At 34.9% G+C, this 27,782-nt stretch overlaps 1 protein-coding gene across 2 annotated transcripts; it reads right to left on the bottom strand.

Moving 5' to 3' along the window:
* Window positions 1–510: 510 nt before the first annotated feature.
* mats (MOB kinase activator-like 1) lies at window positions 511–27,703 on the bottom strand. 2 transcript variants are annotated; one of them, XM_067096836.1, is made up of 5 exons: window positions 27,233–27,703; window positions 13,808–13,974; window positions 10,839–11,066; window positions 8,549–8,712; window positions 511–4,275 (listed from the first exon to the last, which is right to left on the bottom strand). In XM_067096836.1, exons 1-5 carry the CDS (start codon window positions 27,244–27,246, stop codon window positions 4,198–4,200), a joined length of 651 nt encoding a protein of 216 aa, XP_066952937.1. In that variant the 5' UTR covers window positions 27,247–27,703; the 3' UTR covers window positions 511–4,197. The 2 variants fall into 2 exon arrangements, with proteins under 2 accessions (XP_066952937.1, XP_066952936.1); XM_067096835.1 differs by lacking the exon at window positions 27,233–27,703 and adding an exon at window positions 21,288–21,446.
* Between the last annotated feature and the right edge of the window lie 79 nt (window positions 27,704–27,782).

Genomic DNA, 27,782 nt, shown 5'->3' on the forward strand with positions numbered 1-27,782 from the left:
TTTGAAAGGTGTAACATGAGGAAAACCTTGCAGTTTCACTATGAAACAATTGTTTGAGAGGGTGGCTAGCGAGATGGAAGAAAGATAATATAAATGGAGGTACATTAAAAGGAATGAAAGAGGCTGCAGCTAGGGGCTGAAAGAACTGCAAAGAACCTTAAGTAATGCCTACAGTGCACCCAGTGAGATGCACTGACGGCTCTACCCCCCTACAGAATTCTTCCTAATGAAAACGATACTCTTTGGAAGCTTGAATTTTAAATCGATGGCCCCTGTAGGTTTCTTCCAAATGAATAGGATTCATCCTCTGAATACATAATAATAATAATAATAATAATAATAATAATAATAATAATAATAATAAAATGCCCAAGTTAGTCTGACCTGAGAATACAGATGCAGCCAGGATTAAGGCAAAGGATTGATGGTCCCTGAATAATAAATTTTCTATCAGTTTAAATACTTGAAAGCACTTAAAAATAATGAACAGGTTCAAGTAAAAGGTCCTTATAAAGATAAAAATATGTATTGCTGCTTAATTACATACTTGATATACCCCAAATAACCGCAAAGGTTATTAAAGAATAAAATAATCCAGATATGAGAGAGAGAGAGAGAGAGAGAGAGAGAGAGAGAGAGAGAGAGAGAGAGAGAGAGAGAGAGAGAGAGAGAGAGAGATATCTTGCAAAAGTCATAACTACAACCAAGATACAGTTGTGCTTTTTTGAGGGAACTACAGTATTAGCTTTAATAATTAGTAATAGTAAAAAAATCACTAAAATAAGGTCCCATAGTACACTGCTGTAAAATAATGTGACACTTGAAAATTTGATCCATACATCATTAAACCTTGCATTTGGCAAAATGTACTTCTATCTCTTCTCATACAAAATTAGAAAATATATACTTGAAATTACAGGTGTGCATCATCTATATATTGGCCCTTCAAAATAAAGAGAAAGTGATGGAAAATGCTAATTAAGTGTGTGTGTGTGTGTGTGTGTGTGTGTGTGTGTGTGTATACATACTACAGTAACTTACTACATCTAAAAAAATTTAATGCCTGACTATGTCCACAGCAGTTTGTATTCCAAAATAACAACAAAGTATAACGGAACACTTATAGTAAACAAACATAAAAATAATTTAGGAAAAGGTACCTATTTTTGAAAAATGCATTAATTTATTGCCCTCAGATTTAACACGACAGTACTCTCAAAAACATCTAATGTGTGTGTTTAAGGATTTAATGTATATATAACTATGCAAGGTATATATTTATATATAAAATACTTCCAAAACTACCAAGGTTCTTGTCATTTCAAATATCATCTTGGTTGTGACACTCTGTATATTCCTAAAGTTTTTATGAAATATATGTATAAATTCAGGAACTGTCTACATGACAATCTATATGAACTTTTAATATTTAAATAATTTCCTAACCAATTCTGGTGAAAACAGTAACCTGTACGAGCAACAAACAAACAAATTAATTACTAAACTAACATATATGTTTGTAAATGCTATCCATCACGCCTATAAATTAAGAGATATGATACAAAGTAAATTTGCAGAGGTAACAATAATGCAGCCGTTTCATCAGCATATCACTCCCAACAAGAAGTTACTGATACCTGAAGAACTTACATTCTTAGCTTTCAGCTTAACCAAGTTACAATCTTCAGGCATTGATATGTTTCAGGATTCTTATGACTTATAACATTAATGGCATAATTTTTTTTCTTTCTACCAAATTTGCAAAACCTAATTCGAACAATTCAACACGTTTGCAGCATGGAACAGCAATTTAAAAACTGATGCAAGGCTAAGCACAAATATAATTTTCACATAGAAAACAAATTTAAAGCAGTACATAATGCCAGGAGTACAGTAAAAGAACATGACACAAGGGGGTATTTGATCTTTGTACTCATACAATCTGAACTACACAATACCAACATCTTTTTATTTCCTCTCTTTGCTAACTACAAACAACATATCAACATTTACCGGGTCTTAAAATGCATGAGACTTTTCCAAGATGGTAAAACATGAGTAACAACTATTTTGGCACAGGGACCAAAAAAAAAAAAAAAAAAAAAAAAAAAAAAAAACAGGCCAAAGTTTAGTGCCCAACCTTTTCATAGAAAAATTTGATGTCATTAAATTAGATAAAAAGTAAAAATTTCCCATTCTGAATATTTCAAAAACTACACAGGCCTAGATGTCTCTGAAAAATAAGTGGAAGAAAATGCACTGGATTCAGCATTACAGCAAAATCAGGAGGATATTTTAACAATCTCTCAGTACAATCCTATCACCAAACCTCATCACACTGTCAATTTATTTCATGAGGAAGAACACATCCTTACAATCTTTGAACATTTCAGAGAACTTGATGACTGTACAGCAATGAGAACCTGTACAATTATTAGCTATTTAAGGAACATAATCTACCAAAGCATAAGCTAAATATATAGCAGATCAAGCAAGATTACACAATCAGATGGCAAAACCCAGTGGTAAATAGTGTCAAACACAAAATATGTGAAACTACAATTTTCCCAGTTACACAGTTTCAATATAACTCATATATGGCCATAGTGATTATTATAAAAACACATTTTACCATAGAATATCTTAAAACACACAAGGCTAAACCTTTTCTAACTCAATCCAAAAGGTAATCTACAAAATATGAAATTTACGCAAACAATGCCAAAGGTATATCAAGCCCTACCCTATCACTGCTCTCTTTGGCAAAAAACCAGAGAAGTCAATAGTACTTTCTGTACAAATTACATGCAAGCAGGAAAAAATGCTACTATTACATTGCACCTGTCCAAACATTCCTCGATAAGCTATTTTATATAAACTTTTATATAAAGTATGTACGTACATATGAAAACTATGAACCCCCAACTGAATGTAAATCCAACATTAAATTTTTCTGTCTCAGATGAGACATGCTCAACATTCCCTTTGGACTACTAGGGCTAGTGATCAGGAAGAGGTCCTTAACTTTTTACTATAGCCAAGGTATACATATTTTTATAACACTGGAATGTACAGGTATATGTGGATGTGGAGCAAATTTGTGTCAAAACTTGTAAATGAACAGCACAATTAACTCAAATTCTCTGTGTTGCTGAAAAAGCAAAATAAATATATCCTTGTTGACAAAATATATAACTCCCTATATTTTTTTCCACAGTTTTGATACCCATTTAAGGGAATGGATTCAAATTGTGTTTTATACATTAAAAGCAAATGTACCTTTCATATGTTGGCTAATATGACCAAAATATATTCTGTAATCTCAAATGTTTTCTGTATTGTTTTGATGATGATTTAAAGGTAACTGATTCCAATCACCATGAACCAGACACACTAATCTACAGTCTTCTGCTGTGCTTTTTTAAAGTCTTATGTTTCAGGCCAGTCTGAACTTCCATGCTATCATCCAATTATCAGCACCTATAAAATTTATCATTTTTTTCTATTCCTATACCTCAAATCACATCTACTCACATGCTTAATAACTTTACACCACCTCAAACCCAGCTTGGAGTGTGCAAACAATGACCCCCAAAGGAACTTGTCCAAGTTTCACCCACGGTTCAGTAATTAATAACACGCTCATTTTCTGAACATTACCAAGTTGCAGTGACATTGGACCTTCTCGAGCACTAAAGAATGGTTATAAACACATACAAATAAGGCAACTCCAAGAATAACCTATTTATAATCCATACTTCACAAAGTCTTTACTTGACCTTTTAAAAAATTAGTTTCTTTTTAAACCTTAGAACTACAATAAATTAAGATCTTCTGCTCACATATGACTACTTCCTCGACTGGAAAAGAACCAAGGTTCACATTTTTAAATTTTCATCAAATGCATTACTAGATCTACACAACATTAGTAAAGCTGTGTTTCACTTATATTTGCGATAATTTTCAATGGGTGACCCTTGTATATATTTATAATATATATATATATGTTTCACCAAAATGCAATTTGAGACCAAAAATGACTTTTTGGTAAATTCCCCAAAGACCAACTTCCCTGAGAAAATAATCAAAACTGTGAGTTCCACCATGATCTATGTAATGCCAAATAATAGGCCTGCCACAGATCATATACATTCTCTATAAAATGCATTTTTAAAATCTTTTACCTTCAAAAACTAATCATCGGTCCTTTGCTGCCAGTTTGTCAATCAATTCCTGAAGAGGAGCCAATTCTTTACGCTCTATTAACTGGAACTCCTGAAAAACAAAACATTCAAAATCAGTTTCCTTGGAGACCTGCAACTCATCATTAGAAATGCAGTTTCAACATTTTGTTAAGGTTCTATATATCAGTTTCTTAGATGGATCACTGGCACCTCTATTTCAATTCAAATCTCATTCTTTTCATATTCATTTCCTCTGGATCTGAATGGATAAGAGTTTTGACCATCATGGTGTACAACACATCATTTTCATTACTTGTGTGGCCACTTGATCCACTGTCAACACACTGGGGTTATTGCAACAAGTTTCATTTGTGCTGTTTTTTAAGTATTAAAAAATCATCGAAAACACTGCAGTCCCTCTTATAATGGTAAAAAAAAAAAAAAAAAAAGGGTACATAGTCAGTCAGAAGTACTGTACTGCACATGCTTAGGCAGATACCAAGGTCTCAGGAGGGTGTGAGTCCAACTACCAAGGTCTCCGGAGGGTGTGAGTCCCATTACCAATATGTCAGCAAAGTATTAACTATTATCAAGAAGTTTCCCAACATTTTGGCTAACTCTGTTTTTTTATAGGCTACCCTATAGCCTAACTCCTTTTATGTACAGCTTACCATGGTTTTATCACCATGAGTATATTTCTATACATTAATTTTATCATTCTTTACAACATGGATTACTGTACTATATCATTTGTTTTACTAAGAGTTTAATAACTTTACCTTTTTAAACTGTTGCATTTCCTTACCATGCATACTTACTAAATATTGCATAATTCATACTGCGTTGTATCTTATTTTCAAGAAATGTGTTAAAAAGGTATTAATAATCTTCTGTTTTATTGTAATCACTGATTTCCCATTTCACCTTGTAATATCTCAGAAACCTTGTGTATGTAACTTACCCTGTGTTTACATCTACATGTGGCATTTCGTCAAGTATGATGTCCTACGCAAAGACACACTGTTTAGTTTTTCAAGTTTTAACTGGGTATCATACTTATATATACAAGAGAATATCAAGATTATATTTCATTTCACTTATTAATTTACACTTACACTTACATTTCATATGCTTTGATGGTAAGCGAGTGAGTGGTAACTGTGCCAAAAATAAAACCAGTTTAACCTTATTTCAGTTGTCTGATGAGTATCACACCATAGTAGTTCTGTACACTACTGGAAATTACTATTAATGATCTCTAGTTTGATCTCAACAAATTTCCATTTCATCATAATGTTACAAAATTTTTTTACGATGTTTGCGTATCACATGTGGAGCACATGTGTTTGATGATGTTTACTTTTCACATCTACTCTGCAGTTTTTTTTTAAGTTTATTTTAAGAATCGTTATTAACATTATGCAAACAATCTTCTTTTGAACCTTTTGAACCATCCTGTACAAGTGATGAATTCTGGTTGATAATCATCACCTGCACATCCTTTAAGGGTCTGAAACAGACTTTCTAGCCTTGGCCTGGACGGTAATAAGGCTTAATGGTGTTCGTCTTTTAATCTGGTCTTCTATCCACACCTTTATTTCATGGACTGGACAGCTTCATGTATGCATCTACATAAGTCGTCAATGATGAACGTGGAAGTTCTAAGTCATGTGCTGTGCTTATTCGTTTTCCTCCTTCATACCGATTAATCACATTGTTTTAATTCCAAGTTGGTATACTTTCTTGCCTTTTTGGCTGCCCAAATTGTTGATGATGAGAGTGCCCCTTCTGTCAACATACTGTGGCTTAATAAACAAAACTTTTTCAAAATGAAGCGCAATTGATACCCATTTTTCTCAAGACAGTGTGTTGAGAGAGAAATGAGAGCAGATGTGTGCAGGTACATGCATGTTAGGCAGGCAACAAACTATCAAAAGATGTTTGGTCGTACACTGCTACAGACTGCAGCTGGAGTATAATTAAATGTTTGTGTGCATCAGAGATCTTTGGTATAAATGTTTTAAATGGATGAATATCAACCTTCGTCAATCTTTCCAACCTAGCCAATTGTTCTTAAATTGTTTAACTGTATGATCATATGCCATGCTGGATATAAATATTTGATAAGTCTGTGGCCTGCCTAACACTCATCACTGGGACTGCTACTTGTAAACGCTGCCTGCTGCATGAAGTTTTCAATTTTTATATATTTTTTTTTCATAAATTATTTTGCTACTATCATAAATACAGATTGTCGTAAGTCTTACCTGTTGTAAGTCACAACCTATTTGAATAGTGGTGAGAAACTTTCTGCAGACAGGATTTAACCAACTCTTTTTTCTTTTTTTGTAAAGACTTCTGGCAAAATTGTCGAAGGGCTTAATCTAAACCCTCATCAAATTTATAATGTTGATGGGACAGGACTTTTTTCGTCTTTTGCCAGATTCAACATTATCCACACACACACACACACACAGAGAGAGAAGCAACTTGGATTTAAGAAGAGTAATGATCAAATCACTGTTCTTGTTTGTGCTAACACTACTAGGTGAAATTACTAGCTGAAGTCATAAAAGTCTAGGTATTTCAAGATAATTCAAGTTCTTGCATAACATGACATTTTTTGTAAATGGTTTCATTACATAGTCGCTCCTAATGTTGAAGAAAATAATACAGTTGTGTTACTTTTAGGCTAATTGCAAAGATCATCTTCCCATATGGGATTTGGTAACCAATACATCTTTGTTGTTTTTCTCCCTTGCCCCCCCTTCTTACATGAAGCAATCTGAACTTATATTTGTCCTGCAGCTGGGATGCTAACAAGAGCTACTCAAAGTCCTTTTACTTCTACCACCATTGCCAATGCCACATATGAAAAGGCACTTTAAACACTGAGTACAAAAAGCCCTCTACACAAGTACTTTCTACTTCCATGTCCATTTCTTTAAAACCTGTTTAAATTAAATGCAAAATTCAAAATTGTGCTAAAAGTTTAATCTGACGGCAGCACAAAGTTAGTTCATGTCTCTGATGCTTGACAATGTGCAGGATCCCACACTTTGAGTAAACAATTTTTTCCACAACTCTCAGTTGTCGGTTCTTAAAACACACCTCAAATCAATGGGAAAAAATACAATCATTCTTTTTACAGTGCTTCTGACTGCAAACTAAGTTACAAAAAAATGAGACTATAAATATGCCAGCAGTCCACGTTCTCGACAGCAACAAACAACAAGGTCGGATGATGGAAAACAACAGATGTGAAAAAAAAAATGCACCCAAATTAATAAAAAAAAAAAATACATTAACTTTTAAGTGTTCTCTTTCAACTTCTTGCCAATTATAAAATAATGTCTATATAAAAATGAGACAGAGGTGAGCACATTCACAATATCAATGAACACAGAAATCAGGTGACAGAAAATAATAGAAATGAAAAAAACAAGGAACTGCTGTTGGTTCTTAAAATGTACACAAAATTAAAAAAAAAATTCAAATATTTTGGAGAGTGTTCTTTCCTGATTTCTAGCCAAAATAAAAATATCTATACTGTACTGTACTAGTATAAGAACGAGGTGTGCACATTCTCATAGTGGTAAACAGCTAGATTATCTGACAGGAAAAACTCAACTGATGGTTTTTAAAATGCATCCAAAACCAATTAAAAAAATATATAACCCTTTTAAAAGCACTTTCTTCTGTAAAAGATGTTTTCAAAAGGAGCTGAAGGTTGGGGGAAGGAGGGTTGTCAGCTGACAGAGGACAACTGGCTGTTTCATAAGCGTTGCCTAACCTAATGAAAGCGAACTATCACAATAAGTGGAATTTATAAACTTTTATTTCACTTATTTCATGGGATTTTATGCCAGGTCACTTACTCATTTCAACTTACAAGAAATGGGGGGGGGGGTTTACAGTTCTAAGCTGGATCATTTGACTACTGACATGTACCATAAGGAAAGGCAAATTCTAAAACTATTAAATGCACTAGTCAATTTTCCCCTTTTTCCACTAATGACACTTATCAAGTGGTCTAACCTGAGGTCTGATGTAACCAATGGCTTCAAGAGAAGAAGCCCATCTGACATTGAGAGAGAGAGACCCAATACTGGACTGTCAGACTTTCTCCTTGTTTAACTGCATTACATTAACTTATTATACAGGCAAACCATCTTCCATCCCCCTCTACCATGAGTTTGCAAAACAACACTGACACCTGCACTAACTTATCAGCAATTGTACAATCCTGATATGCAAAGGATGGAAAAAGGAGCACAAGCCAGACGAGGTCTTGTTATTTTCACATTACAGTAACTCATTGTGTTTCATACTTCCAAGATTGTAACAGTCTCTAGACAACTTACCTGAACAAAGAAGATGAAATGTTTAAAAGAAGTATTGAGATGTGCTTCTTCCCCAAGCTGTACGACTTCAGAAAAATGTTGATGGTATATATGGGCATACACACGAAACAGTCTTTTCAGTATGGTTTTGGCATTACCATGGAAGTTCTTTGGAAATGGAACACCTGCAATCCAGAAGGGATTAACATTATTATTATTGAAGTTTAACCAGACAACCGAGTTATTCATAATGCTCACATAGATAACCTAAAGGGCGTGTCCTTAATAACTGTAGCAGATGTAATTTAATATAATGTAACTACTCAAGCATTAACTGGATAAAAATTAATTGGATAACCTAAAAATATGAGGACTGACAAAATTTTTTCAAGGATTTTTTCTGATACTTCATATAAATTGTTGATCAGAAATATCCAAAGATATGTTTGACTGTATGTACTGTTCTGCATTCTCTGCATTCAGGGATCAGGTCATGAGGGTTTTTCATTGGAGTCAAACAAATGTGATCAGTTCAAAGATGGTATGATAATACATCAGCTTTGCATTATTTTTGTAATGAAAACCAGAACCCAACAGTTAGTTTAATTTGCATTCATTTATTATTGTTGGATTCACTATCGCACAATGCCTGCCATTTACTCCACACAGATTTTAGAGATAGTAACTAGTCACTGACAGGAAAATGTATTTTTTATCTAGTCATATTTTAACTGTAGTTACTGGCTGCTTTATCAGTGTCTTCATTTCCTTTACTGCCTACATTTGCATTAACCCAACATATTTCAACATTTATACTAGCTTCATAAAATTTCAGGAGTAAAATCTTGACCTGTTGGACAAAGGGATACTCTGAATAGTTTGAATGGCTTTAAAGATCATCTGGTCCTTAAAAAATACAAATTTATTGGCAGTATGTTTTTAGTAATCTTAACTCTTGACCACCTGAACACACACTTTACACACTCCAACAATCCAAAACTCTAGCAACTACAGTTTTGGCTGCTTTATCAGCATCCTCATTTCCTTTACTGCCACCATTTTAAAGGGCTTCTAATGCTTATAGTTGCTAAAAGTCACAAATGTCTGTGATGGCATGTTTTTACTAATCATTAACTGTCTGCCATACTTCAGACAATTCTCCTATGAAACTTCTAAAGCATCTCTAGTCGTTAAAAATTGCTAATATCTGAGGTGACATGTTTCAATAATCGTTAATTGCTGAGCACACTGTAGACAATTCTGCTGTAAAAACAGATGCATTATTAGGGTTAAAAAAATTGCCTTGTTTCTAGGGGATATTCCAACAAATCCTACACCAGAAAACAATTTGGATCAGCTCATGTAAACTAAATAGTGTAGACCTTTACATTTTAAATGTTCTACTCTGTAACTTATGATGTTAAAGAGTATTTTTGGATGAATAGCACATGTGTGTACAGACAAATGCTTCACACATAAACCAAGGAGGGGAAAATTCTCATTCTGGAAGAAAAAAAAGTTAAGTATACCTTAGTTTTACCAGACCACTGAGCTGATTAACAGCTCTCCTAGGGCTGGCCCAAAGGATTAGACTTATTTTACGTGGCTAAGAAACCAATTGGTTAATTAGCAATGGGACCTACAGCTTATTGTGAATCCAAACCACATTATAGCTTAGAAATGAATTTCTATCACCAGAAATAAATTCCTCTAACTCTTCATCAGCCAGCCGCTGAATTGAACTCCTGCCCATCAATGACAGTCTGAAACTCAACCGACTGCCAACAGCTGGTCTATTCTGGAAGAAGTAAGTGTTTCATATTTGCTGACTCAAAAATACCTACTTCAACTTGAATAGAGATATCTGAGGACTTGAACTCTCCCACACACATTCAAAGTCCATTGTGAATCGGATCTAAGCTTTTTAATGCTGAATCTGATGCTGAGCAATATTTGCTTCCACAGTCTAAGATACACAAAAGTTACTTTGTATAGCAACATCAGGAATGATCTGTTAGTTCCCTCAGTTGTATGCTTCTATGATATAAATAACACAAAATTGGCCAAACATCTTTCTACCACATGCATAAGCATTTCAGATCTTATGGATTTTCTCATAAACGTTTTTGCTCTATAAAAACAAAATTCCTAACACTACTAAATAATGAAAAACAAAATTAGATCTCATGACCATCTAAGATAACCACACCTTCACTGATTTATGCAAATCACAAGCACAGGGTAACATGTGGACCCTGAAAACTTGAAAGACCAATGAAATACACACTATTATATAACATCTGAAACTTACCTATCTTTGAAGGGAAAAGTGCTTCATCATCTAACTGATCTTGTACCCATGTCATAAGGTAGTCAATATATTTTGGAGCCGAACACTTTATAGGTTTCTTGACAGTCTGACCATCTGCCCAATGATACTCATACTTTGGACCAGCAGACATGACTGGGCATGACTCCTCAGTGCACATTTCTGTTATGGTCCCATATAACATATTGATTTGATTGAAGAAGTCTACAGCTAAAAGAGTAAATGAAATGCTATAAATTATCTACAACTATAATGAAATTACAACAGTATACTACAACAACATAGCTTAGCTAACATCATCCTTGATGAACAGAAATAAAAGGATATACATCATGTCTTTAAGCTTGTGAACAAAGATACCTTATTTATCTAATGGAAGAACAAGCTGATACCACATAGAGGAAATGATGGAAATATTCTAGTGGCTAGATAGGACTTATGTACAATGCAAAGGCTAAATTCTTCAATATTTTTAATTTAAATATTTAAAACTACTGTAATAATATTAAAAAATGCTCAATCCTTCTATTCATTTTTGAAATGATGAAAAATAATAAGAACTAAAAAATTTTAGTTCTAGAGATGGTTGTTCATGCTACATTAACTTAACAAAATCAAGAGTTATAACAAGAATAATTTTCACGGATTAGAAAATAATTCAAATAACTGAATTAACCAAACATGGCTCCTGGTCCGCTATTTCATCTGACTATAAAACTTCATACAATTCTTACTGCAGCTCAATTAATATGTACCTAGCTCTTGAAAATCATAGTAATTTACCAAAAACAATGAAATTACTTTTTAGTATTGCACTGTACTGCATTACAGGATTAATGAAAGGTTTAAAAAGAACATCAAATTAACCTCCCTATTTCCGACAGTGGTAGCCAGACAGGTTTGTTCTTATTAATTATTCAGTAGTGTATTAGATCTTATTATATACATTTCAACTTAAAAAAATTTGCATATCTAATAAAATAAAAACATTTGAAGATTGACAAATTTTCTTTCCAGGATGCTTCCAATGCTTGATATTCATTATCTGTACATTGGACAATCCCATAAAACAAGTCTAATTTTAATTGTTGTTCTATATACTGGGATTGGTTCAAGTTATTCACCAGTCATCAAAACTATCTAGAGTATATATATGATAAACCACAAAGAATGCTAATAAGCTATGATGCCACTTCTGGGCATGAAAGTAACCTAAGTGGGATTAGCCTTCTACACAGAATGCAGCTTCTTTTACCACTTCATCCAGGTACCTTTCAGTTAGACCAAGAAAAACAATTTTTTCTTTTAATGACTACTTTCAGAACAAGGAATGCAGACAAGCTTCTAGTAGTACACAGGACCCTTTCAATATTTTGCAAATACAAAATATGAGGAATTAGTTCTGCAAGGCAAACATTCTTCTCAGCATTTTGATACTTGTATAAGGTCCGCTGAAATTTTCACTAGCAACTCAGGTTGGAGACATTTTAGTTCTGCACAGTTGGGTGTGAGTAAGCAGAGGTGGTATACAGCATGTGACAAAGTATCATGATTCAAATTTTTAAATGGTTCTGGACGAGATCATTTATTTACCTCTCACAGGATTGACACGAAGGATTTGTCTTTATTAATGATATGGTTTAACTCTACACATTTTATAATTGGCTAACTGAAAATAGGAGATTGACAATTTCATTATGTGATTTGCTCCCAAAGCTTGACATTGGTTGTTCATTATATTCTGGACATGCAAACAAAAATGTTTAACTGTTAGTGGTAACCTGCAGTGTGTGCAAACTGTTAGTGGTAACCTGCAGTGTGTGCAAACAGTTACTGGATAATGTCAGCTATTCATCAAACATCCACCAAAGTGGAGCAGCCAGCTGTAAGACTCATCAAAATTACTGTGGTGTCTATATTCTTTTGATAAGATAAAACCTATATTCCAACATTAGGCTTGATTTTTTCTTTTTTTTAGTATCATATTCACTGTTCCACATATTCTGCAATAAACTGATTATATAATGGTTTCCAGTAATGTTATCAACTGTAATCACTATTAACAATATCCACATATCGAAGTGATCCTAGTCTATACGTAACAAGTTCAACTTATCTGTCTTTGACATTACAGTTTATCTTCTAGCAGCTAAACACTGCATATCTCTGAAATATAATTTCCTCATTTTACCTGTGATCTTGCCAGTGCACTCCAGCCATGAATTTACACACCTTGAAAGGCTAATCCATTTCTTGTGTGCACTCATATCTGTGTATAGCAGTAAATGCATAACACTGTTTACTAAGGGACAGTTATAAAACAGTAGTCCACAATCTCCACTGAGTCCAACCATGTCACTGCTAATCTCTTCCATGTTGCCCTCTTATCACTGACTGATTAGAAGGCTAAGGCCAAGCACTGGAACTTCCAATGCAATACATGCCCAAGGTACAATAAATTTTTGTACCTCTGCCATGGCCTGCCCTCTCCCAGAACCACGGTGCTCCTCTTTTCTCTCTTCCCATCTGATCTCCTTATACTTTTTGGGCAGAGGCTAAATTTTGCAAAACTATTTTCATTTTCTGGGTACTAATATATAATCTCAGTCACATCCCTTTACATTCAAACTTTACTATATGATTAACACTTCTATCACACCATCTACTTTTACTTTCAAATACGAATTCAAACCTATGAAAATAATTGTCCTATTTACCATGTCATGTTCAGTTGGACTGGTTCAAGTTACTTCATTACAATACCTAAATGATGATAAAAAATTGAAATTTAGTCCTAAACCTTCAATCATACATAGGATTTTCAATAATACACAGAGGATTTTTAGACTATGAGGAAAGAAAATTCTAACATTTCACAAGCCCACTCTCTACACGAGAGTTCACATAAAAAAAATCATCTAACAGCTACTTCAAAAGTACATTACACATACTGTTGACTGCTACCCATTCATTCAGGTCTTCTCCATCGGGTAGCATAACAGCTGCCCGAAGGTTACCGGAGCCCAGAGTGGCCGCTGCATGTTTCATCAAGTCATACTGATGAGTTCCTTCAGGTATGTGTTTCTTTGGCTTGAAAGTCTTGCTGGATCGGCTTCCACTGTAATGAATGAATAATATAGTATGTGTGCATTAGCTACTACTTCATAATATTTACCAGATGTAACCAGAGTAAACTGCAATTCACACTAGAAATTTCAGACTAATCTAAAATTCAAATAAAAAATTTCCATTCTAAATGACAACGGGAATAGGAAAATACAAAATAACCTCCATAACTTCTGTCAAGTTACAAGATATACTTCTATTCATTTCCATCTCTAAGATATGGTGATGCAGGGTTTTCACAAAACGGAAATTTCTTACGCCTATACTGTACATAATTACTTATAAATAATCTATTTTCCAAACTGTTGGCAAATACAAAGCCAGATAACAAGAGGTCACACATGTGAGCAAATCAGTAGTATTAACTTTCCTCTATTACTTCACTTAGTATCTTGTAAGATAAGTCATAAATATCTATATAACAAGTGCAATCATCAAAAAATATGTTTAGCTCCTAGCTCAAGGCAGCAAACTTGCAATACTGGTTTAATGTTTGTACATGCTTACAAATCATCATACAAACATGATTCAAATGCTATCATCAAATAATCAATTAGCAAACAGTGGAATGTAAAAACATTTAACAATACCAAATTTGGAGTTTGACAATACTTTATTGTAGTGTGTAAAAAGCAGAAAAAAATTATTTTACAAACAAATTGTACTGAAGAATTATAATTTGAACTTAAAAAATTTTTTTTTTAGCTTAATGGGAGAATTATTACCTTACTCTCAACCAAGCCTTCACCCATGCTTGAGGAAGCAGCATGACATTTGTCACCAATCCAAATTAACATTCCTGGTGCAAAATGTGCAATGAAAAAAATGCACTCCAGTATATAGACTGCCTTCAGAAGATTCATGATTAAAGAATTTTTGTTATAGCAATGATGACATCAATGTATTCGTACAAATTCGACCCCATTACCATACTAGTGCCTATTAGTTTGGTACCTGACAGTCAAACAAAGTAAGTACAGTAGTCCTCATGTTGGGTTCCCAACTGATGAAAAAATAATTTTCCCAATTTACTCACCTTTAAATTTTATTTATTATATTTTTATTGCACCCTATTTAATTCACTTCCAAAAATAATTATTAGCTTTGGGGGTACCTATGCTGCTAAGAAAATTTCATCAGTTGAGTTGTCAATACCAGGAGACAAGTCATTTACAGGTAGGTCATCGGTCATGGAGATTCTAAAATTACCAAAATGACAAGCTTGCTTTTCCAGATCATGAGAAGAGAAAAGTCCCTGAAGTGGGGCACCATCCCCACCTCTCAAAAACACATTCCTCAGTGTGATCCTTCATTTTCCCCAGACAATACCATCACATGGACACACATGCACACACTTCAAGTCTATTCAGTGTAGGTGGGGAATTTACAAACTGCTCTTAGCTTCTTCTTGTGCCCAGCCTTATGTTCATGTGGGATTCTAACCCATGTCTTTCCCTATGTGTACACAACATTTTTCTCTCTTCACTATTTACTGATGGCTACATCTTGATACAAACAGATAGTGCTTTGTTTTATCAAGAATTCATACACAGTGGCAAATTAAAACATTAAAAACTTGATGACATTCCTGTCCTCATTATTAATGTTTACTGAGAAAAGGTCATGTCTAGGTAGCCACCTTATCTCACGTGTAGGTTCTAGAAAGTATGTGTATACCTTTAAAAGTTTTTACCAAGTATTTCATACATACAGCATCAGAAACAAAGCTCCTTCTAAAAAAAAACAGCACAATGCTTGGGAGCAATTTTAAGTAAAACTGATGCCCTGTACTGTATTTCCTTGTAATAGTTCAACTTAACAAAAAGTGCTCAAGCTCTGTTTAGCCTAAAACACCTAAAACATATTAAAAGGTTGCTCCAGAGAAAAAAAAAATAAGTCGTTCTCAAGTTCAGCCATTAAGTACTGAATGAGGGCTGATTAACAAGTGCCAAAAGCTTCACTACATGAGAGGTTTAATATACTGTACCTGGAAAGAAGGCTCGTAGCAGTGAACAAATCCCCTTATTCCTGCCACACCACTCGCCTTTGTCTGCCACGCCATACAGCAAATTTTCTTTGCTTCCCTTTCCCCATTCCTTCCAAACCTTTAAACATTGTATTGTACACACTTTATACCAACTAAGCTTCCTGTTCTCCAACACAGCCACCTAAAAAAACAAATGACTTGCATTTATTCCTCTTCTCTTCCATACAATTTGCAGATCCAGATACCTCCTTACATCTTCAATTCAGTAACTTACCCCTCTTCCTTCGTATCATCATCCATTACCTATGTTATGAAAATATAACAAAATAACCTATTTTTATTCTTCTACTATCCATTCAGAACAATTCTCCACTGTTCTGATTTTTAACTGGCTTCCACTTGACACACTCATCTTCAACTTTCCCCTCTTGAAATGCTTCACACTTCACCACTTTCTTCAGCTTCTTTTCGCTATTACTTTCTAACAAATTATAGCCAGGACACATCATCCTATAAACATCATTCACGGGTCTCTTTCTTATCCGACATTTGCATCTACATTTCCTGTCCTTTCTCTTGTTCACATTATGCAGTTAAAAAAAACTCGCACTCTTACTTTACCAAACAGTATTCCAACAAGATTTTCATCATAAAAACTTGTAATCTTGTATTAAGCTTTCTCTCTTTACTCTGAAATCTTTTACATAACTGTTTATCATGAAAACTGATCCCCACACTTTAATTTGTCTAAATACATATCCTGTGTGAGATCATTGGTTTTAAGAAACATCTTTATTTCTGTTATAAAATTATGCAGCTGCATAAAGCAACTTAAGTGGAGGAATGTTCTTTTTATTAAAATGACAACATAGGATAAAATTTAAGTTGTAGGATCAGTCAGTTCAGGTTAAGTTAGTTCCAGCTCTTAGCTGTGGGAAAGTGTATGATGGAAAAGATGTTCAATTTTTGTAGTCTTACCATTCACGTATGACGAGCTCTCTCTCTCTCATCTAATTTACTTCTCCTCCAGTACTTTACCTCTCAGATTCACCCAAGAATTTTCATTGCCTCCCTTCTTTATCCTTCCTTCATGATTAAAATCTATCTATCCTTCTGTAACTTGTACTCATCCTTGGTCATGCAACTTCACTGAGAGAGAGAGAGAGAGAGAGATGTCACCCATAAGTACTCAAGATATCTATACTTACCATACGTGGCTGTTTCAATACCTTGCCGTATTCCACGCTAGTTATAAAAGACAATTTAGCATGCTCTACAGCCTCCCAGCTGGAACCTAGCCTAAATTCTTTTCCTTCTTGTCATACATGCATGGTAACACTACAAACATTTAACATTATTTCCATAATACACTCTCCCACAGCTAAGAGCTGCAACTAACTTAACCTGAACTGACTGATCCTACACTCTAAGTTCTATCCTAGTTGCCATTTTAATCAAAAGAACTTTCCTCTACTTCAGCTGCTTCATGTAGCTTTATGCTGCTACATGATGCTTTAACAAAAATGAAAATCCTATAATGTTTCATAAATAAAACCAATGGTCTCACACACGATACTCTTCCCCCTCCCTTTTGACAGAGCACAGATGCATTAACTCAAGAATGAAGCTTCAAAATGAGGATTAAGTTTCAGAGTGAGGATTTTAAGTCTCTGAAGAGTGCCCCTCTTTTCCTGGAAAAGCAAGATTTATCCTAACTGTTTAGTTGGTTGGCCTTTCAAATACCATAACAGGCTCTAGTCATGCAATGGTTTGTATTAATTTATTTGACACTAATGATATCCCTAATCAAACAAAAAAATTACATGATATCAACAAACAGTAATTAGACATCTTCAAAAACAAAGTCTAAATCCCTTAGGTAGCCAATCATAAAAATTGTATCACTCCCTTCACCAGCTTCCCAACAGTACCCATCAGTTCCTATATGTGGAAATCCACATACCAGGCAAATTAAAAGTGCAGCATTATCGTTGGTCTTTGTGTCAACAGCCAAGGCTAATTTTTCAGTTTATTAATTAAAAGTGCTGTGATCAGATTCTTAGTGACACAGGAATAAGGGATTCAACTGTCATATTTAAAAAAAATTCTTTACAACATATACAAAGACACATCCTCCCAAATGTTAGTACAATTATTTTTCCTAAACCACTCCTCATTTAGACAACTTAAACTATGTGAAGCTAAGGTTTCCTACTATCTGTACACATTAAGTGGCTAAAACTTGATAACATGAGCAACGGAGAAACCCTCAAATATGCCCTGCAACATTTACAATTACTGTATTTACCTTTTCATGAAAAAAAGTCCCATGGCCTATCATTATTCTACCTTTCATAGTTGTTCTGCTAGCACCAACTATGTAACAAGCAAAACATTAATTGAAGTATATCTGAAATATCACATCCATTCTAGCCAAGTTTAGCACCTTGCTTCATTTCAAAATCCGACTGGAGTATCCCTTAGACCTTCGTCACTTAAATGCAACAGCAGGAAACCTAATTAGGCCATCGTCTTCCAGCTAAGTTGTAGCCAAGACATTAAACAGAATAGTACTTACTCATCACAACTAAAATCGTCTCTAGACATGGCTACTGCTCATCAACACTTATCACTTTAACCAACATAAGATACTGTACAGACAAAATCAAATTTCCCTGCAAAAAGAAATGTGAAGTGGTCAACGTCCATCATTTACATTTAACAATGTCTGCATGTGGCCCTCTAAAAGCATTTCACTCACACATACTTTCAAGTTAACAGGGCACTATTATCTTTTTTTTTATTTTTTGCATTGCATGGCAACAAAGTATCATCCACAAATGAGTTGCATCAGCACGGTAATGTTAAATTACAACATCAAAGATGGGAAGAAGCCAGAGCCTAAATGACAGGGCTATTTACTAACAGCTTTGTATAAAAATAAATCTCTGATTATATCTGTACAAAGGATAACATTTCCCCCAAATCACTTGGCAAACAGTGAACTGGCAATATAAAGAAGTTGGTTTACATTAAGATCTAAAATCTGTTTTACATTGGGCACAGCAAATTTTTCAAAAGATTTGTATAACACTAGGAAGAAAAAAAAAAAAAGACAACCAAGTAACATGATTTTCTGTTACCAAACCTGTAGAAATCTAATCACACTTGGCTGAACAGCAACTTGACTAAATGCTGCATATGTAACAGAAGTGAAACATAGTTAAAAGGATAATGAAGATTAAAACTGATCCACAGATGCACCATAATTTCTCAGTACAGTATGTGGACCACAAGAAAAATAAGAATTTCCAATTATAGCAATAGCAGAGGGTCCTAATCCACAGTTTCCTGATACTGCTTAAGTACTGTACTACTAAGAGAAGACCTACAAAAACATGCTGGATCTGAAATGAGTTGATTTTCCCAAATTGAAATAAACCATTAAAGAGAAGCATTACTGGAATATTCCAAAGCCACAGAATAATGATGCTGGACACAGAAGATGACAGTTCATGAGTGGAAGGAAGAAATCAGAGACAAAGAAACTGACAGTACCATGGAATCTAGGATGGCATAAATAACACTGCCATGCACCACTATCTTACTTTTTTAGACTTTTGTAATGTTATTTAACGTATTTTTTTTCTCAGTTCTCTCCCTCTCTCTAACATAAAGGTAGTATATCCCCTATTGTTGAAATTTGCTTTGTAAATTAATGGTCAATGAGGCTTAGTTCAAAACTTGCATATTTTTTTACACCAAGCCCAATGGCATAGGCAACTTACTTCCTCTTTCATGCCAGGGCAAAGGAAAAAAAGTCCACAAAAAAATTCTTAAATATCTGATATGAAGAAAAGAGCTAATAGCATCTAAACAATAAAACCAGTGTTCAAAGAGCAACTTTATTTTTCATAAAATTTATCTCAAATTTGAGTTCTTTTTACATTTTTTCCTTTCGTATATGGGCATTCTGTCGACACTTGTCATCTCAATGCCTTTTATTTTTATACATAGTTATTATCATCATTATTAGGTAGTTTAACCAGACTGAGTTATAACCAAATTAGATGGTTTTCATATAAATTTTTTTATTTAATCATATAAATTTTTTTTATTTACTACACTGCACATCTTTCAAAATTAATGATCTGATAAACCAAAAAACCATTAATGTGAAAAAATGTTTTCAGATTCTTTCAAAACTTTGTGTTCATTGTTGGTTGGAGTGATGAATTCCCATAAACTGAGTGTTGACCTGCATTCTCTTCACACAGGGATCGAGTCACATGGGATCTTCAATATTTACGGGCTCCTGAATATTTGTGGGTCAAATCAATGTGACCAGCAATTCAAAGATGATATGAAACTTATTTTAAGATGGTCATGTTTATAGCATGAAGAATGTTGCAACCCAACACTCAGTATGCTCTGCTTCATTATCCCATACATTCGACCATGTATTAAAGAGATGGGACTTGAGAGATATTATGTAATCACTGACTTAGTCAATATAGTTGTGATTATGACTGCTTTTTCTGCATGTACACTTCATAAGAAAGGATGCACACTTGTCAATAATTATATAAGTAATTAAAAAGCAATAATAAACCACTACATTCTGCTGCAAAATATCAACTGTATATAGAAAATAATCAATGTACAATCCATTTAAATTTGGGAGTTAAACAATCCCTAGCATTTATGCTACCGGTGGTCTAAAATTACCTGCATTCCAAGTGGAAAAGCATGGGAAAGGAATGGCAGAAATTTGGCACTCAGACAAGGTGGCTGTTTGAACCATATGCACAACATACTTGGTTTATCTCTACTGAAACATTTTTATCGTAGCATCAGCACAATATACAGCTGTTTACAATTACTACATATGTAGAACAAAATTGCCTTTTACATGCAAATCTGACTGACAAACTAAAGGAAAACTTGTGTTTGTAAAGTCTTGCGAAATACTGTAAAAGCACTGTAAGGTATCCACAATTTATTCCTTTTCACTGTACAGGTAATACTTTAAAATTTCTATTAAAAATCATGGTGACATATTCTTTATGCATATATCAACAAACTGTAGTGGAATGTCATAACTTTTGCACTTCAGCCAGGATTTCTCAAAAACATTACAAAGGGAAATGAAGCACAGGACTGAAGTTGGTATTATAAAATCAGTACAATCAAGGAATACTGAAAAACTTACATGAAAAAATAAAAATAGGTACCTAGTTAATGTGTTGTACAAATCAACAATAAATGAGCATTATTTAAAATTAGTACCATTAACAACAAACACCGTCTCAACATACGTCTCAGACCCTATGGGTGTAATTGTTACAATAATTCTCCTTTTCCCACGACGACTAAGTTTGTGTGTGATGCCCCAGAGAAAAAACATATTTCAAGTACTATACTGTACTAGGCAAGCTAAGAGAGTTGCACTTCTTCCCTCTTTCACTTCCAAGTTCCCACTGACAACATTTGGACCTGCCTCTCCTCCTCAGGAATTTAACACTTCTGGTATGCCTATTGCCTTGCATTTAGTGCACACTTGAGCATTTAAACAATTTGGATTCAGTTCATCTGCTTAAAATACATCAGCAAATTCTGTGTACTGCATAGTACAACAATATGCCTAGATCTGAAAGTTTTCAACTGACATTATATTGGAAATTATGCTACAATTCATGTGGTAGTGGTGTGAGTGCACGTGTGTGGGGGGGAGACAGGGGGAGGAGGAGTTATGTGGGGAGCAGACATCCAAAACAAAGGAAGTACAAAATGCTGCAAACCAAATACCTTCTGGCTGCCAAATACCTAGTGTACTTGAGGCAGCAAAAATATTTCAGGCTCACAAGTCTGAAATCATGTCACTGGCTACAAATTCCTCCAAGTACATTCTCTTGCACTTAGATGAAACATTTCCTAATTAATGCAAATACGACCTAGTAAATCAGCAGAATAATCAGATACAGTATACGAAATACATATATACATGAATAATTCTATACAAACCCTATTTATAAGATGTTACTGCAATATCACAAATGTGTGTGATGATTCTTACATGAAAGCCGAGAGACCATGCTCTAACGATGGACTGACAGTTGAAATGGAAGAAGAGAAATAATAAACAAAAATTAACAAACAAGACCTCATTGTGGGGCTGCATCATACTAATGGGAAAAAGGTTTCAGAAAAGGGTAAAAGAAGAGAAAAACACAAATCAGATCCTTAAATTCCCCTTCCAAAGTCCCTCCATCATCAGTCTCAATGCGTATGCATGGAAGATGAAGTGACAAAGAATTAGAGAAATTTCACCAAAGTCTGATAGAGCTTTATTTCATCACATAGAGCTTTATTTCATCAATTACAGTAATACATTATTGAGTGATGATCATATGGTATGCAAGTATAGTTACTGCATCTAAAATTAAAAATCACCTCTCCCAGCTTTATTTCACCATAGTCATCCAACCAGCAGATCAACTGTACTACATTTCTGTTGTATTAGCACATCACCATTTGTATGTACTACATTTCTGTTGTATTAGCACATCACCATTTCTATGTTAATAAACAGAATGACCATTCCAATCTCTTTAAAATAATATTCCTGGCATTAGGTAAAGTCTAACAATCCACTACAGGTTCTACAATTCTCACTCCCTGCACAAACAACTGAATTTAATGTGTACTTTTCATGAAGAAAATTGCCAAAGTATTGCAATTTTTGCAGTATCAGTAACTATTATACAACAAAATAAATTGTAAAATACCTGTATTTCACATAAATACTAGTACCTATTAAATGAAAACTGAGCCATGTTCACATTAACAGTATTTCTTGACACTTGGACAATTCATCAATGTACAAGATACAGCATAGAAAACTTTGCATCAAACATCACTGCACCAACTGCTACCCATAGGTTACGCAACTATGAAAACCAGTCTAGATTTGAACTATGACAACAATTCCACTTCTTCCTCAAAAAATTAACAGGTTGCACTCTCACGTAGCTGTCAAGGAGGTGGAAGACACTTGCTGATAACAATACAATATTGGAACAGCAGACATAAGGATGACATCCCTCTGCATTACCTCTTAAGGTGAACAACTCAAGACCACACTTAAGTTCAAGAATCAGTAATGCATGACTTAAAGACTGTGATATAGTACAGTATCCTAGTCACTTACTGGGCAAAGGAGAAGGGATCTCATTTACAGTATACTAAGACTGGGAAAGAAACGAAACAATGCTGCTGTGAGTGAATCATATTTCAGTTTTGCATACAGTACAGAACTTGAAGAACTGTTATACTCCATTTACAACAATGCATCTCTTAGGGCTTCCTCATCATATGGCACACACTGTGCCCTTGTAATGAACACTCAAATAACACACTGTGATTCAGAGCATATGGGCTGTACACAGATGTTAAACCTGGGCTTTTATTGTTATTATCTAACTTCCCAGTGAGATTTGAGTACCAAGGACATGAACTGAAAGACATGGTGCACACTGTAACATAAACAATGCTATTCTCCCATAGAATGAGTTCAGGGTTCTTTCCATTTCACCAGATGACCGCTTTTTATGTGACCCCAGTCCCTCTCCTCAATCCTGACTGAAATGTGTCATGAAATGAAGGCCCCAGTTCACCTTTCCTAGTGTACTCAAGAAATAGCTTGAGGAAAGAACTGTGGGAAATGTAACAAACCCTGTTACAACTCATAGGAGAGAGATTAGCTGGACCTTTCCCCAAGTTCAGTGGGGATCAATTATTTTTTGTTCGTATATCCTAGTCCTAGAGGAAAAATTCAATGGTCTTACCCACGAAATGCCCTATAACTAATTTTTTAAATAAAAAATCATAAATTAATGCTGTAATTTACAATTGATAATACACTATATACAGTACAGTACTGTATTGTACTGACAAAGGGAATTTCTAAAAATGTCACAACTACTTGAGTAGCAGATTACATGATCATGCCCATGTTCTTTTATCCCTACCCATGAATCTCTAATAATTATGGAGGCAACAACAGGGAAAGGGTCCTTGACTCAGGATAATCACATAACTGGCACCAGGAGAAAGAATTAAACTCCAAGAAGAGGTGTAGAAGCTAGTAGACAAAAAATGCATTCACTTGGTCACCTTTGAAAAATAAAAAAATAAAACTAAACCCCACTTACAAAAAGGATTCCCTATATTCTAACTTAACCTCACCTAGAAAGCAGTGTCATCCTCAAGGTAAGAGGAAGAGGACTTGTCCTCCAACAATTAAAATTAAAGAGTAAAATATACTGTAACTTTACGTGGATACCATGAACCTAGATTTGCCTAGGATGGAGTATCATAACTACATTGGGCAAATGGAAGAGGGTGCACTCATCTCACCAAGACTACCAAACCCTACAAAGGAAGACACCCAATCCCCACCTTGCCCTTAATTTTACTCATCTTTACTTTAGAGATACTAGAAGGTCCACATTAAGCTCAAAATCATACTTACAGTATAACTAGCATATTTTACATTTTACTGTTACCCAAGTAGCAGCAACGTTTCTTTACGTAAGGGTCTGGCGAATGAAGGACCTACAGTATGTATAATATCCTGGATTCATGAAAATTTGCTTAGAACATAAGAGAAGGGTATGGCATTTCTTTGCCAAACAGACTGTGGCTAAGTATGCATATTGGATGAGAGTTATTTCCCCAGCTGTTGGTTGGAATACTAAAGTCTGTGTTTGTGCAATGCTCCCGTAAATTTCGTGGTCGTTCTAGTACCTTCTCAATATTCTAAACCAAATTAGCCTATTAACACTGACACAGATGATATATTAAAAATAAAATGCAAATATATGCCAATTCTTCAAGTTAAAATTGCCTAGCTTGTTAGAAATAAATAGGCCTCTCTTGATTAACAGACTATTTTAAACTAGAAATTCCACTGATAGCAATGTACAAATATCAAGGATATGAGTCAGAAAACAGACACCACTTATTTTTCTTGTCTTTCAATAAGCCTGGGGTTAAGATACAGGGCCAACCTACACAGAGGACAAGGGCCAACCTACACAAGAGGACAAGGAGTATTAGCATAAGTTCTTAAGTTAGTTAACGATATATGCCTAGGTCTATGTCCCTTTGATTCCTAAGTCTTTTGAACATTTACAGCAATCAGCAAGTAGGAGGAGACAGGAAATGCCTGCCTCACCATGTTAGGAGATGTGGGCCAAGTTGCAGAAAAGGAAGTATTTTTTGCAGAAAGCCTTGAAGAGTAGCCCATGATCATCAAAGAGTAATACTTGTAAGTACACAGGGTATTTTACATACACATATAGGCTATACGAGCATGAAGATAATTTTTACACATTATATGCTATGGTATCCTATATGCAGTAGGATAAAATGACCCACACTGTTTGATCTAAGCTATATGTTACAGTCTACAGGCTACACCTACATTGGTTCCTTTGGCTTGGATTAAGCAACTGTTATGTTGACACCTTCTTTTACCCAACACTATAAACTAAGCATAGGATATTTCTTCACATCTGGCATACTATTCAACAAGGCTAAACCTACTCTTGCTGTGGCCTATTATAGGTTAGCCTACACTGACAGGTGTTATAGTATGTTACTTTATGAGTAGATTGTACTTCTTTGGGACATAAAATGTGTGGAATATAAAGTAAAAACAACTCGCCAATATGACTTCCATTCCGGTAAAATTTTATAAACACCAATATAAAATAATACCATGTAATCTAGAGGTGTTTTTACTGGTTACAATTTTGCTGTATTAGCTATGGAGGAGGAGGGGGGGCCAGTATTGTCTTACCTTATATGTCATAATTTGATGAGCTCTTTTCAAAAATGTAGGTTACAATTTCAAATCGTGCATTGGCAACTTATAAAATAATACCCCTTTCTATTTCAAATGCTTGGGACTAGGTAGCTCTTTACATTGTATCTTACAGTAATGCACAACCACATGGGGAAATGAAGCTAGGAAGGGAATGAAGACTAGTTAAATAATGGAATGGATAGGCTAGGCTAGTAGTTATTATTATAATTACAATAGTTTAACCAGAATAGCCAGTAGTACTTAGCCTAGCTTGACTATTGCTAATTGTAATATGTGGTATTTCTGAAGTTCTGTGGTTAATTACAAACGTGCGACAAAAATTGGCAATTCTATATATTAGCTCCGCGCCTGTTTATACCTTTTCAACTAGTTTTTTCTACACTTTTAGGGTTTCTGATACTGGGGGTGCATCTGTTTACTGTCAGCCAAATGGAATGTCCCTTCACCGTGTTTAGTACTGGCCCGGGGGGGGGAGGGGAGTTGAGTACCCATACGTTAACAAGTTATTGCACTTGCTGGACAGGATATGAACTGTTCGAAACAGACGTATATACCCGTGCTCTGTCTTGTGAAGATCGCGTATGGAAACCCCTTGTTGGATGGACTTCAGTGATTATAGGTTAATGACACTCGAGCACCAAAAATTAAAGGTAAATTCATAATTAACAACCAAAAAACTGTAGAAAAAGTTGAGTTAGAAGGAGTTGCTGCCACAGAGCTACTATATAGTTCTACCCAAAAATTGAGGGTATATCCATAATTAGCAACCAAAAAGCTGTAGAAAAAGTTAAGTTAGAAGGAATTCGCTGCCGCGGAGCCATTACTTAAATGTACCCAATAGGTTTCCCTTCTCGCCATTTAATGACACCCAAGTGGGCCTAAAATAGGTTAATAAGACATTCAGGTTGGGCTACAGACTATAGTCACTATACATTTAGCACATGGAACCTAAGCTAATAAAGGTCAAGGTTATGATACATTTAAGACTAGAGCAATCCGGCCAATTAACAGCCTAATCTGTTAAATTCTTGTTAATGACTGCAGAATAATTTAGAATTTTGCGGTCGTGGGTAGGCAATTCTAATATCAGGCGACATCCCTACTAGGACCTACCTACCTGCGGGTGACTAAGGTAGCCAACCATAGCCTGCCTATTGTTTTCAATAGCCATATATAGCCTATATAACCATTCTCGGCCCCGTGAACAATAATACCGACATGGTATATTTTACGAGGGTATGACTATACCCAACATCAACATACTGCCTCTCAACACATAAAGTTATCGCAGTAAGAAGCTACAGTAAATACACCTAGTCAGCCAACTTCACAATCAGCTGATTGACCATAACAAACCGTGGATTTTCTTACAAAAGGAAGCTCATGGTGAAGGTCGTAGCAGCAGTCGCCTCAAAAATTATCCTGCGGCGTTCTTCGATTAATCTGAAGGGAATCAGTGTCACCCAGATGAACAAAGGAGCTGTGATGTTAGAGGATTAACCGGATAATTCTCACCGCGACATCATTGGCCGATATAAATATGGCTGACGTGACTGTGCAAGGCATTCTGGGAGCTGAATGAGCGATAACGCCCTATCTACTACACCCTCTCCTTTCGTACAATTCCTTTAGTAGGGAAAACTTAAATCCTAATTAAAATTCAACATGAAACTTGACTTTTTGTTTTTGACAACAATTTTAATGATTCTGCGTGACAATTGCAGCATGTTCAGCTTTTCTCAAAATATTTTCACGTGTCCTTTATGAACTGTTTACATGCGTAAAAATTTTCCTAGAATTTCGAAATGTTCGAGTTGCAAGTAAGCGAGAACTATTCGAAGTATTCGTATTCAGTTCGTTAAATCGGTTAGTGTCATTGAGTTTTAAAAAGAATTTCTCTATGACAGGAAACTGTCAATTC

The sequence above is a fragment of the Macrobrachium rosenbergii genome, chromosome 53, assembly GCF_040412425.1.
Source record: "Macrobrachium rosenbergii isolate ZJJX-2024 chromosome 53, ASM4041242v1, whole genome shotgun sequence".
NCBI lineage: Eukaryota > Metazoa > Arthropoda > Malacostraca > Decapoda > Palaemonidae > Macrobrachium > Macrobrachium rosenbergii.